Raw genomic sequence first — 12,963 nt, forward strand, 5'->3', positions numbered from 1 at the left:
TAGATGGATCATGGATACAGGCTGGGGTTGGGGGACAGGCGTGTCTGTGTTCTCTGATCATTTGTGTGTGTGTGTGTGTGTGTGTGTGTGTGTGTGAGACGGAGTTTCGCTGTGTTGCCCAGGCTGGAGTGCAGTGGCGTGATCTCGGCTCACTGCAGCCTCTGCCTCCTGGATTCAAGCAATTCTCTTGCCTCAGCCTCCCAAGTAGCTAGGACTGCAGGCGCACGCCACCACCCCCAGCTAAGTTTTGTATTTTGAGTAGAGACGGAGTTTCACCATGTTGGCCAGGCTGGTCTCGAACTGCTGACCTCAGGTGATCCGCCCGCCTTGGCCTCCCAAAATGCTGGGATTACAGGTGTGAGCCACCATGCCTGGCCTCTCTGAATATATTTTTACAGAGTACTTTCACATACACTGTCTTATTAACCCTACAAGATCAGCGGTATTGTCCCCATTTTTCTGATTAAGAGAACTAGATTCAGAGGTGAAGTTACTTCACCCAGAGATCTCACAGCTAGTAAGAAGAGGAATTAGGACGAGGACTCAGATCTTGGGACTCACTCACCAGTGCTTTTTCTACTCTGTCTTGTGCTGCGGAGCCCTGGAGGTGCCCATCTCAAGCACAGGCAAGGTCAGGTGTGGACTGTGTGGACTCTGAGAGCAGATGGGGATGGGTCTTTAGAGCTGAGGTGAGCCTGCTAGTGCTGTGAGGTGGGGTAACTTCAGTCCTGCCTGCCCTTCCAAGTGTTTTCTCTCTTTCTTCCTTTCTTTTTTTTTTTTTTTTTCTTTTTTGAGACAGAGTTTAGCTCTCGTCATGTAGGCTGGAGTGCAGTGGCATGATCTCAGCTCACTGCAACCTCCGCTTCCTGGGTTCAAGCTATTCTCTGATCTCAGTCTCCTGAGTAGCTGGGATTATGGGATTACAGGCGCCCACCACCACGCCCGGCTAATTTTTGTATTTTTAGTAGAGACGGGACTTCACCACATTGGCCAGGCTGGTCTCCAACTCCCGACCTCAGGTGATCCACCCTCCTCTGCCTCCAAAAGTGTTGGGATTACAGGTGTGAGCCACCACACCCGGTCTTCAAGTGTTTGCTTTCTCTGCAGGCTGCATGTTGTGCCTGGGTCAGTCCACCTTCCTTCGCTTTAACCACCCGGCTGAAGCCAAGTGGATGAAAAGCATGATTCCAGCAGGGGGCCGAGCCCCTGGGCCCCCCTATAGCCCTGTTCCTGGTAGGTACCGACGGGGGCAGGGTGCTGGGTTGATGGTGTTCCTTCAGCAGTCCTCCTCCTTGCTCACTTCAGCCACACTTGGAGTGTTAGGGCAAGACAATACCTAAGGTCTGGGCTCACTGCCACCTGCCATGGGCTGGTGGAGAATGCCAGGCAGTGGGGCCACTGAGAGCTAACCAAGGCAGTGCTGCTTAGCTAAAATTGGGAAATTATGTGCCTCGAGGGATGGCAAGCTCTGCCAGCTTGTACCCCACTGCCCTGGAGGATGCCACTCAGTGTCTGGAACTCTGGCCCACTTGTGTCACCACAGGGAGCCTCACCCTCTAGGGTACCCTGAGGGGCAGAAGGAAGCATTAGGTTGAACTCCCTGTAAGCTGTGGTGGGGATCATGTCCTTGGGCCTCGCCCAACCCTCACTCCATGCCCTGCCCCCTGATGACTCAGTGGAGCAGCTGTATTTTGTGTGTGAATTATTGATCCCCAGAAGAGAATTGGTGATTGTTCTGGGGAACCAACACAGGCCCCCTCAGCCCAGCTGCACAGGGGGGCAGGAGGGGTGCAGACCAGGAGGCTATTATGGGTTTACCATCTCAGACTTTGCACTGGCATTTAGATGGCTATGGGGTGACAGGTGCTGGGACAGATGGACATGGATGTCAGGTACACCTAGTGGGGTGGTATCAGCAGCCTAAGTGGACAGCCTGGGGACCTGAAGAAAGGTGAGTGGTCACTGGGATTATCAGTATCCATGGCATCCCCTCTGACTATATCCCACACAGTCTCCATAATTTTGGACCCCAACTCAGTCTTGCAAAGGCTTTCCCTTCTCTTTTCCCTACCCTCGATCTTTTCTAGTCCTCTGGGGGCTCAGAAGCCTGGGTTCCCAGTCTACTCCCTAGTTAATTTTACCCTGCCCCCACCCCAGCCTTGTCATGTCACTCCCTTAGCTGTTTGGGGCAGTGGTTCCAGGGACTCCTGTATGGTTGACTAGTGCTGGGGCATGGCAAAAGCAGGCTCTTGCTGGCATGGCTTAATGGGATAATTGGAGGCACTGAGCTTCACCTCCTTGCTGGCAGCCTGGCTTCCAGGAACCAGCCATTAGCACTAGCTCCTTCCCCTGCCTCTGATTGGACGAAGTGGTGCAGCACACACCCCTCACCCAGCCCTGCAGGCTTTTTTCTTTTTCTTTTTTTTTTACCCCTGGGCCTCTGGTTTTACATTGGGAGGCCCTGACATCCTATTAGACTAGGAGCCCCTGGAACTTCTGGCCAGCTCTGCAGCAGGCGCCCATCTTCTTTGTATAATGCCTTCTGTTTTCTTTTTTCTTTTTTTTTGTTTTGAGATGGAGTCTCACTCTGTCGCCCAGGCTGCAGTGCAGTGGCGTGATCTCGGCTCACTGCAACCTCCACCTCCTGGGTTCAAGTGATTTTCCTGCCTCAGCCTCCCGAGTAGCTGGGACTACAGGTGCATGCCACCACACCCGGCTAATTTTTTATTTTTAGTAGAGATGGGGTTTCACCATGTTGGCCAGGCTGCTCTCAAACTCCTGACCTCAGGTGATACATCCATTTTGGCTTCACAAAGTGCTGGGATTACAGGCGTGAGCCACCACGCCTGGCCTCTTTTTTTTTTTGAGACAGTCTTGCTGTGTCACCCAGGAAGTTCTCAGCTCACTGCAACCTCCTGGGTTCAAGCGATTCTCATACCTCAGCCTCCTGAGTAGTTGGGATTACAGACATGTGCCACCATACCCAGCTAATTTTTTGTATTTTTATTAGAGGTGGGGTTTCACCATGTTGGCCAGGCTGGTCTTGAACTCCTGTCCTCAAGTGATCTGCCCGCCTCGGCCTCCCCAAGTGTTGGGATTACAGGCGTGAGCCACCGCGCCTGGCCTACGTGCCCTTCTTGAGGAGGGATATAGGATATAGATTGGAGGAGTCTAGTCTTGGGGTGAATTGACAACAATAGTCTTAGAAGTGCCTACCATTGTTAACTGTTTTAAGTCACAGGCAGGAAGGCCCTGCCGATTCCCTTCCTTTACAGAAGGAGAAACTGAGGACAAGTGACTTGGCTAAGGTTGCATAGCAGGTCAGTGGCAGAGCTAGCTGGTACCAGAACCACATCTCCTGGCTTCTTCTCCAGAGCCTTGTTAGCCTCACTGTGCTAGGAGGAGGGGGGCTAGTGCTCTGGCTTTTATGCATATGCAGCTCCCTAAAGTCAAAGACCTTTGCATTTCCCTCCAGCAGAATCAGAAAGTCTGGTAAATGGGAACCACACCCCACAGACTGCAACACGGGGACCCTCTGCCTGTGCCAGCCACAGTTCCCTGGTGAGCTCTATTGAGAAGGACCTGCAAGAGATCATGGACTCACTGGTGCTAGAGGAGCCTGGAGCTGCTGGCAAGAAGCCTGCCGCAACCTCTCCACTGTCGCCGATGGCTAATGGTGGGCGCTACCTGCTGTCTCCCCCAACCAGCCCCGGCGCCATGTCTGTGGGCTCCAGCTATGAGAACACCTCTCCAGCCTTCTCTCCACTCTCTTCACCAGCCAGCAGTGGAAGCTGTGCCAGTCACTCACCCAGTGGGCAAGAGCCAGGACCTTCTGTGCCCCCGCTGGTACCTGCCCGTTCCTCCAGCTACCATCTGGCCCTACAGCCCCCACAGTCCCGCCCAAGTGGTGCTCGCTCCGAGAGTCCTCGGCTGAGCAGGAAAGGGGGCCATGAGAGGCCTCCCAGTCCTGGCCTCCGGGGTCTGCTGACAGACAGCCCTGCAGCTACTGTCTTGGCGGAGGCCCGGAGAGCCACTGAGAGCCCCCGGCTGGGTGGGCAGCTGCCTGTGGTGGCCATCAGCCTGAGTGAATACCCAGCTTCTGGTGCTCTCAGTCAACCCACCAGCATTCCTGGCAGCCCCAAGTTTCAGCCTCCAGTCCCTGCTCCCCGAAACAAGATTGGCACACTCCAGGACCGCCCTCCCAGCCCTTTCCGTGAGCCTCCAGGCAGTGAGCGGGTGCTAACAACCAGCCCCTCACGCCAACTGGTGGGCCGAACATTTTCAGATGGGTTAGCCACTCGTACCCTGCAGCCTCCTGAGAGTCCCCGCCTGGGCCGGCGGGGCCTGGACAGTATGCGAGAACTACCCCCCTTAAGTCCATCTCTGTCCCGGCGAGCTCTCTCCCCGCTGCCCACCCGGACCACCCCAGATCCCAAGCTAAACAGGGAAGTGGCAGAGAGTCCTCGGCCCCGGCACTGGGCAGCCCATGGGGCTTCACCAGAGGACTTCTCCCTGACGCTGGGGGCACGGGGCCGTAGGACACGGAGCCCCTCACCCACACTGGGTGAGTCTCTGGCACCCCGCAAGGGCAGCTTCAGTGGCAGGCTGAGCCCAGCCTACAGTCTGGGCTCTCTTACTGGGGCTTCACCCTGCCAGAGTCCCTGTGTCCAGAGGAAGCTCTCCAGCGGGGACTTGCGGGTGCCTGTCACAAGGGAGCGGAAAAATAGCATCACAGAGATCAGTGACAATGAGGACGACCTCCTGGAGTACCACCGGCGACAGCGCCAAGAGCGGCTCCGGGAGCAGGAGATGGAGAGGCTGGTGAGCGGGTGCCAGGGAGGCTTGCCACTGTCCATGGCAGAGTCTCTGCCAGGGCTCGAGCAGGCCAGCTGGCAGAGCAGGAGAGGCCCTCAAACAGGGCTTGGGCTTCTCAAGGTTCCCCACCTCCAGGATACACTTTAGTGATCAATATCTTATGGTTCTGGTGCCGTGAAGAAGAAATTCCTTTGAAATCTCTAAGGCTTTATTTTAAATTCTTGCTAATTTTGCATTTATTCAACATAACATTTGTTTTAATGTTAAATTAAATTTCACATTGTTTACCTGAGCACAGTGAAGCTCTAGGAAAACATACCACAGGTATGGTAAGACCTCGAACCTCCCAGTTTGAGAAGCAGTTGGTGATGATGAGTAGGCTGAAGCTCAGAGAGGGGAATGGCTTTGTCCAAGGTCACACAGCAAGTTCTGGCAGAGCTAGAATTGGAACCCAGGTCCCCTGTCTGACTCTTTCTGAGACTTGTTCTTTAGAAAAGTACCTTGTCCTTCTTTTTTGCTTGTCTTTGGCCTCTACAAGTGGGTGGGAGCTGCTCATCCTGGCCCAGGCAGTATCATCTAGGAGTGGGGGTGGCAGGGTAGAGGGACAGAACAGGATAGGCAACCCTGGCCTGACCGTTAGCCAGCCTGTGTAATTGTGACTGTGTGTGTCCATGTGCATGCAGGGGCTGGGTGTGGCTCTAGGCAGCTGTCTTGGAGATGGCATCTGAGCTGAGTGGGGGCCAGGATTCCCCAGATAGCTCAGGGAGCTTAAGGGGCTCTGGCTGGTGTGTACACAGTCGAGCCCATGTACAGAAGAATGGATTCTGCCCTCTGTCCCTTACAAGCAGAACAGGGTTCTTTGGAAGGTGGGCAGGAACCCTGGGATTGGTTTGAGGAAGAGAACTAGAACTGATGAGAACCAGAACTGAAGCATCTGGAGATGCTTTTGGAAGAGGTTGGGACAGTTTTGGATGAGGGTATAGGATTGTGTGTTTGTGTTGGATGGGGGTGAGATGAGGCGGATCCCATCTTTTCCTTTGCTGCATCTTCTCTTCACTGTTTTTGCATTGGTCTAGACGGGAATGCATGGCCATTCTAAGCTGGGGTCTCATCCTGGAGAGGGGGCAGTGAGCCTGGCACAGGCAGAGTGGCAGGCACAGCCTCCCCCAACTCCTCCATCAGTTTTCCCACCCCCATTCCCACACATAAGCACACATCTTACCACTAGTCCTGACCTGCCTCACCTGCCACTTTAAGTCTTGGAGGCTGCCCGCCCTGCCCCTCCCACCTCAACCAGGCTGCTTATCTGGGTCCTGGGGCAGGGGTGGAGGCACTGGCCCAGCCTCCCAGGTGCCGAGGCTCTGTTCCGGTTTTTTTTTTTTTGCCATGGAACTGGGCAAGCAACAGGAGGGAAGCTGGGTAAGTGTATGAGAACACCTCTCCAGCCTTCTCTCCACTTCCTGCGGTTTGGGTTCATGGCCAAACTGTAAGTGATGAGAGACACTTGAGGAGGTCTAGGGACCCTAGAGAGCCATGGAAGCCTCACAAACCAGGCTTCAGGCCTATAGGTAGGCCTGCAGGAGAAGGCGACAAAGACCAGGAATGTGATTGTGTCACCCCTCCTTTACCTCCTAGGCCCCTGAGAGGTGACTGTATCTGGGTGGGTGTGTATGTGGAGAGGGGTGGATGAAGTGGTAGGGCCATGGGAGTACTCACTCATGGGCCTGGGCATTCAAGGACTGGCAGCAGCCCATCCTGCTGGTAAACAGCCAAGGGCTGCCTGAGGGTAACTTGGAGCTGAGGTGGGGACAAAGAGGGCTGTGTCCTTGGTCTACCTCTTCTCCATGTATGTCTGTGGTTGGGTGTCTGGTCCCTGTGGGCTCATGGGTCTGTTTTCCAGCACTGTCTGTCTGCATACGTGCCCACCTGTCTGTATGCTAGACTGTGTTTATCTGTGAGTGTGCATCAGTGTGCATTTGTGCATGTCAGGGCTGGTGTCTTTGTACCTGCCTATTAATGCAGGGCCAGGGCACATATTGTATCCTTGTGTGCCTGTGCATCAGTGCTGGTGTGTCAGTGTGTGTCCTTGTGTCTGTAGATCTGTGTGTACCTGCGTCAGGACGAGCACCTGAGTTTATCTGTGTCTCATTGTGGTCTGTAGTCTGCTTAACAGTGTGTTTCTGTATGTGTTTAGTGTGTTCCTGTGTGTCCATTTGGTGTATTCCTGTGTGTCCTGGGGTAGATTGAAAAAAGAAAGGAACAGGAAGACGGAAGGGGCTGTCCCAGAAGTGGGCAGGAAGAACCAGGCTGTTATGCCATGTGGGCATGTGGCACAACAGCCTGGTTCTTCCTGCCCACTTCTGGGGCACCCTGTTTCCCTCTGCCTCCCCTAGGTCTTGGGGTCAGGCCTCTCCTGACTTGACACTGATGTCCTAGCCCCCTGTAACCCTGCTCTCCCTCCTGACAGGATACTGAACCTGGCTCTATCCCCACCAGGGCTCAGCTTCCTCCCCTTCATGTCCTGCTCTGTCCATCCTCCCCAGGAACGCCAGCGCCTGGAGACCATCCTGAACCTGTGTGCCGAATACAGCCGGGCTGATGGGGGACCTGAGGCTGGGGAGCTTCCCAGCATTGGGGAGGCCACCGCAGCATTGGCACTGGCAGGCCGGAGGCCCTCACGAGGCCTTGCAGGGGCCTCTGGGCGGAGCAGCGAGGAGCCTGGAGTTGCCACCCAACGCCTATGGGAGAGTATGGAGCGCTCAGATGAGGAAAATCTCAAGGAGGAGTGCAGCAGCACTGAGAGCACCCAGCAGGAGGTGAGATGGAGGGGTAGGCAAGACAAAGAGGCTGAAGTTGGACCTGCTGGGGGCAGAGGAGGCTGGTGTATCGAATGCCAAGGTCCAGTGAGGGGAAGGATCAACTTTGGGAAGAGATTAGAGAGCAGAGGTGCAGAAATGAGACAAGGAAGAGAAGGGAGGTGTTGATGAGCTTCCCAAGCTATAAATATGCTTTATGGACCTGCCTTTCCATGGGGCCCCACCCAGGCCTGGCACTCAGTGGTAAATATTCTCTTCCGCAGAGCCCTTATTGCTCCCCTCAAAGGTGGGGGTTGGGGGGGGCAGGGAATTAGCCTCCTGTCTCAGTCCAGCTATTCCTCAGCAAGTGCCTGGAGGAACAGGTGATCCATTTTCTTAGTCTGATTCCAAAAGGCTCTAGGCTTCCTCAGTTGATAGCTTCCCTCCCCTCCAGCACGAAGATGCACCTAGCACCAAGCTCCAGGGAGAGGTGCTAGCCCTGGAAGAAGAGCGGGCTCAGGTGCTGGGGCGCGTGGAGCAGCTCAAGGTCCGTGTGAAGGAGCTAGAGCAGCAGCTGCAGGAGTCAGCCCGAGAGGTGAGCCATGAAGTCCCTAGCTGGACTCTTCCCTAGGCCAACTGAAGGCCCCAGAGAGGGGCCACAGTCAGCTGCTTTGATGGGGACCCTGGTGTCTGCCCCCAGGCCGAAATGGAGCGGGCACTGCTCCAGGGAGAGAGGGAGGCAGAGCGGGCACTGCTGCAGAAGGAGCAGAAGGCAGTGGATCAGCTGCAGGAGAAGCTGGTGGCCTTGGAGACAGGCATCCAGAAGGAGAGGGACAAGGTAACCCACACCTGGCCCAGCTTAGTGCTGGGTACCAGTGGCCTGGGAGAGAAGGAGAAATGTCTTCTCTGGGGCCCTGTACCCTTCACCTCATCATCCATTCTGCAGTACAAGTGGTCTCTGTGGCTTTCCAGAGACAGGGTGACTTGTCCTCCTCTGTGGAAGGAACCAGCTTGGAGGGCACTGCCAGGGGCTGGGCTGGTGTCTGGGGTCTCCTCTGTCTGGGTCTGTGTGCTACCTCTGGGTGCCTGCCATCCTAGGCCCTTTATGGCCCTTCTAGGAAGTGCCAAAGCCCCTTCTTGGGCAGTGAGCACAGCCCAAGGGACTGACATTGGGGAGTGATTCAAGTTCGGGTCCCACCATCTGGAGAACATCTCCCTCCAAGCATGCCACAAGTGCTTATGTTGTGATCTTTGGGAGATGGCCCTCGGGCCTCTGCTTCCCTTGAGCCTTCAGGATCTGCAGCCTCCCATCCCAGGTGATCCTAGCTCCTGCCCCTGCCCCTTTCAGATTTCGTGCCAGCCTGCAGGGGCCACTCCCAGATGCCCAACACCGTGCCAAAAGCTCTGAAGTGGAGAGGGGTCATCTATTTCTGGATCTGACAGTATTTTTCCAATAATTTAATTTTCCTTCTGGATTTTTTGAGTTTCTTCCTCCTGCCCTCAATTTTGAGAATCTTAAAAATTCTTTGACCCTTTTTTTTTTTTTTTGGAGCTTTGGCTCTGGCCCCCAAAACCACACTCCCAAATTCTGTGCCAAATTAACTCCACGCTTGCTAACTAGGCCTACACTAACGTCCCTTCTAATCACTGACTTGGGCTTTCCGCATGCCCCTAACTGCCAGTGCCACCCAGGTAGGGCTGAGCCATGCCCGCTTTTGCACTAACTCAATGGGTGCCTCTGTGCCCCTGGCCTCTCCCCTCTAATGCTGCCTCCTTCTTTTCTTGGTGTGGGACCCCAGAGTTTTTATATGAAAGGAATTGGCAGGAGGATTGGTAGCTCAACTTTACTCAAGGGGGCATTGGCAGGAGGGGTATGAGGGTGGGGGAAATGCTTGGCTGTGGAGCTGCTCAGACTGAAGAGTTCTTTCCATTGGAAATGCCTAGGCTGCTGTCTTAGGCTACTGTCTGAGGACAGCATGAGATAACCCAAGGAAGCTTCCTGGCAGCTTCCTGCACAGCAGAGTAGGCTGTCTTCCACCTATTCCCCTGCCTGCCCTCTGGAGCCAAGGAGTAAGGAGGCCCAGTTGTGGGCATGGTCTTGGAGGGCTTGAACAGGACCTCTCTGCCAACATAGTGGCTACCCTTCCTAGCTTTCCCTTGAGGCTTCCCAAATTCAGATACCCATCAGAGGTTGGTAATGGGTAGCCCCTACTCTTCTCCTCACTCCTGAGCCACCTATAACACAGGGTATTTTAAAGGCTGAGTCCAAGGATGAGGAAGCACCTAGACCCCAGGAACTGGCCTGATTAGGTCCTCCTCTCTGGGGATGGGTAGATGAGTTGGGTAGAGGGATGGGAGTGACTGGGTTCAGCACAGGGCCTCACTCCCAGGGATAAAGCTCAGCATTTCAGAAGGAACCTGCCTAACCTCATTTCCCACTGACCTGGAGTTTTTTGGAGGCCTAGACTTCGCTTTCTCTGTGGGGAAGAGAGGTTATTCGAGGCTGTGGTAGTGATGGTGGTGGTGGTGATGGTGGTAGTGATGGCAGTGGTGTGGAGGGTTCACTCGGCTTCCCTCCCCTGCCCTCAGCCCATGGCTCCACTCTGGCTTTGGAATCAGTAATCACAGTTTCTCCTCTGCCTGTCCTTTGAGGGGTGACTCACCAAACCCTCCCCTCGTCCCCGTTCCCACCCTCAGAGGTGTCATCTCACCCCAGACAGAACCGTCCACCCCCTCTGTACCCACTCCTGGGACTCATTACCATGGAAACAGCCCGAACTAATTGCACCCCTCATCCCTGAAGTTCAGCCTGCAGGGCCAACACCCCACCCCGACCCTGGGCAGGAGGGGAGGGAGGCCAAGGGTGTTGGGTTGGGGTCCCCTCTGCCACACTGCTTTAACATCCTCAGCTCCTGATTGACGCCCAACCCTGGATTTAACCCTCACCATCACTACCCTTTTTCCCTGGGTTAAATTTTGGTCTCTGGGCTGTAGTAGAAGGGGAGGGATGAGAGCTGGAGGCTCTGTGATGCAGAACCAGCCTTGACTGGTTTGGAGAGAAAACAGAGGGCCTTTTCTCGAGACCTACCCAACAATTTCAGTTCAAGGGACTTCAGGAGACCAAAATCTGTGCCCTGCCCCCACACCTCTGCCTGTGTTACCTCATCCCCTGCACCTCTGACTGCCGTGTTACCTTCAGCTCCTGGCCTTGGGCCCTCTCCCTCTTCACCTCTTTCCCTCCTCACTTTCCCTTTCTGCCCTTTTCTTTCTCCTCACCTGGTTATTCTCCTCTTTGATTCCAGCCTTTTTTTCTCCTCTCTCAACCCCCATTGCCGACCCCCATTCTGTCCCGCCCTGGCCGCCCTCCCGCGCTCCCCTCCCGCCGCTGCCGGGCCGGAGTTGAGGAGTGTGTGTTCTGTTTCTCCCCTGTGCCCCGCCCTCTCCCTCGCCCTCCCGCCGACCAGGAGAGGGCGGAGCTGGCCGCGGGACGGAGGCACCTGGAGGCCCGCCAGGCGCTCTACGCCGAGCTCCAGACGCAGCTCGATAACTGCCCCGAGTCAGTGCGGGAACAGTTACAGGAGCAGCTGAGAAGGGTCAGTTCCACCGCCCCCCCTCCCCCGGCCCCGCGGGCCACGCCCCAGAAGGAAGAGAGGAGAGCGGTGGGACGGGACCACCTGGCCCCTGCAGTACCTGCCGGACACCAGGGTCGGTGCTGCGGTTTGGAGGGAACCGGGAAGGTTGGGGAATCAGCGCTCCAGGCCGTGATGCCCGCAAAAGGGCAAGGCCAAGTACAGCGGGAGCTGGGGGGAGGCAGGTTTCTTACCCAATTTCCCCGGGTCCAGCCCCATACAACGCATGCCCCTGTGGCCTGGTCTTCCAGGCCCAGAGTGGCATTGCAAGCACCACCCAACCCCCTTTGTCACTGTCGTTGAAGGAGGCAGAGGCCCTGGAGACTGAGACAAAGCTCTTTGAGGACTTGGAGTTCCAGCAGTTGGAGCGGGAGAGCCGCGTGGAGGAGGAGCGCGAGCTGGCCGGCCAGGGGCTGCTCCGGAGCAAGGCTGAGCTGCTCCGCAGCATCGCCAAGAGGAAGGTGTGCCCCACCTCGTTCCCTGCTGCGTGCTGTTGGAGGCCAGTGACCTGGGTTTGAATCCCAATGACCTCACAAAAGTTAACTTCGTCTTTTGTGCCTGGATTTCCTTGTCTGTAAAATGAGAATTATAACAGGTTGTTGTGAGAATTAAACAAGATGTAAAGACAGAATAGGATGTGATTGTAATGAGCACTCGGTGAAGAATAACTATTATTATTAAGCTCTGACTCCCCTCAGTCTTCCAGTGGAAAGTGGATTCTGCTCCCATTCAGAGCTTGGCACTGGCCCAGCAGGAAGGTGAAAGATGGAGGAGGAGGAGGCTTGCCCCTGTGCTTGCAGAGCTCTTGTCTGGTGGAAGTGCTGGGACACACAGAAAGATTTGAGATCTGGATATTAGAGCCAGCTAGGGGCCCTAGAAAGGGCATTCATTTCGGTTCCAGCCATGGCTCAGTCCTGCCTTGGCTGAGCTATAAAACAAGGGTTATTGGGTATTGTGGCCTGGCCGGCTGTGACACGCTAGCTAGATACTGTGATCATCTGCTCCTGATCTCAGCCAGACCACAGGATGGTGGTGCAGGTGACTGTGTATGTTTGGGGAGTAAAGCTGGGAGGAGGTATGTGTTAGTAAGGGTTGGGAAGAGGTGAGGGAGGGATTGGAGAGGATGGCTCAAGCAGCTTCCACCCTTGTGGCTGAAGCTTGTGGCCATGCACATGCACACATGCATGTACATTTTGCTTGGCTGGAGTTAGTGTGGGGGAAGTGAGGGTGGTGAGATTGGGGAGGGGTGTCTAAAATTGGTGACGTAGGGGATTTGCTGGCTAGCCTGGGGTTGGTGGTAAGTGGGGAGCTGCTGGACTTTCCTTGAGTCCAGATCCCATGCTTCTCTCCCTGAGCTGCTGTCTTACAAACGCACTTTCTGGATGTAAGACTGACTGATGAAAGGAAGGAAGAAAATTGACACACCTAAGCACATGGGTGTGTGTCAGGCACCTTGCTGGGAGCCTTCCTTGGATTACCTCATGCTGTCCTTAGGACGGTATCACAAGACAAGTGCTGTTATTCCCATTTTCTAGACAAGGAAACTAGGAGTAGGAGAAGCTACACATTTTGCCCAAAGCCTCCCATTATATAAGCTTCAGAGTCAGAATTGGAACCCAGGCCTGTTGGCCCAAATCCCACGTTCCTTCGACTGTACTGCACTGAGGCTGGGGTGGGCACTTCTCTAGCCTCTTCCTCTTTCTTTCTGGAGGGAATGCGGTAGG

The 12,963-nt window shown here is 55.2% G+C and overlaps 1 protein-coding gene across 35 annotated transcripts in view; it reads left to right on the plus strand.

Moving 5' to 3' along the window:
* Positions 1 to 12,963, plus strand: part of PHLDB1 (pleckstrin homology like domain family B member 1) — a 50,606-nt gene that overhangs the window by 16,398 nt on the left and 21,245 nt on the right. For 16 of the 35 annotated variants that reach the window (XM_034933828.3, XM_034933825.3, XM_055094934.2 and 13 more), the window contains 7 exons: positions 1,108 to 1,233; positions 3,476 to 4,821; positions 7,359 to 7,631; positions 8,065 to 8,205; positions 8,311 to 8,448; positions 11,075 to 11,203; positions 11,545 to 11,700. In XM_034933828.3, the coding sequence (XP_034789719.3) occupies positions 1,108 to 1,233; positions 3,476 to 4,821; positions 7,359 to 7,631; positions 8,065 to 8,205; positions 8,311 to 8,448; positions 11,075 to 11,203; positions 11,545 to 11,700 (2,309 nt within the window). The remainder of the gene's footprint in view (positions 1 to 1,107; positions 1,234 to 3,475; positions 4,822 to 7,358; positions 7,632 to 8,064; positions 8,206 to 8,310; positions 8,449 to 11,074; positions 11,204 to 11,544; positions 11,701 to 12,963) is intronic. The other 19 variants (XM_057299262.2, XM_063608831.1, XM_055094937.2 and 16 more) reach the window with 5 other exon arrangements.

Source organism: Pan paniscus, chromosome 9 (genome assembly GCF_029289425.2).
Source record: "Pan paniscus chromosome 9, NHGRI_mPanPan1-v2.0_pri, whole genome shotgun sequence".
NCBI lineage: Eukaryota > Metazoa > Chordata > Mammalia > Primates > Hominidae > Pan > Pan paniscus.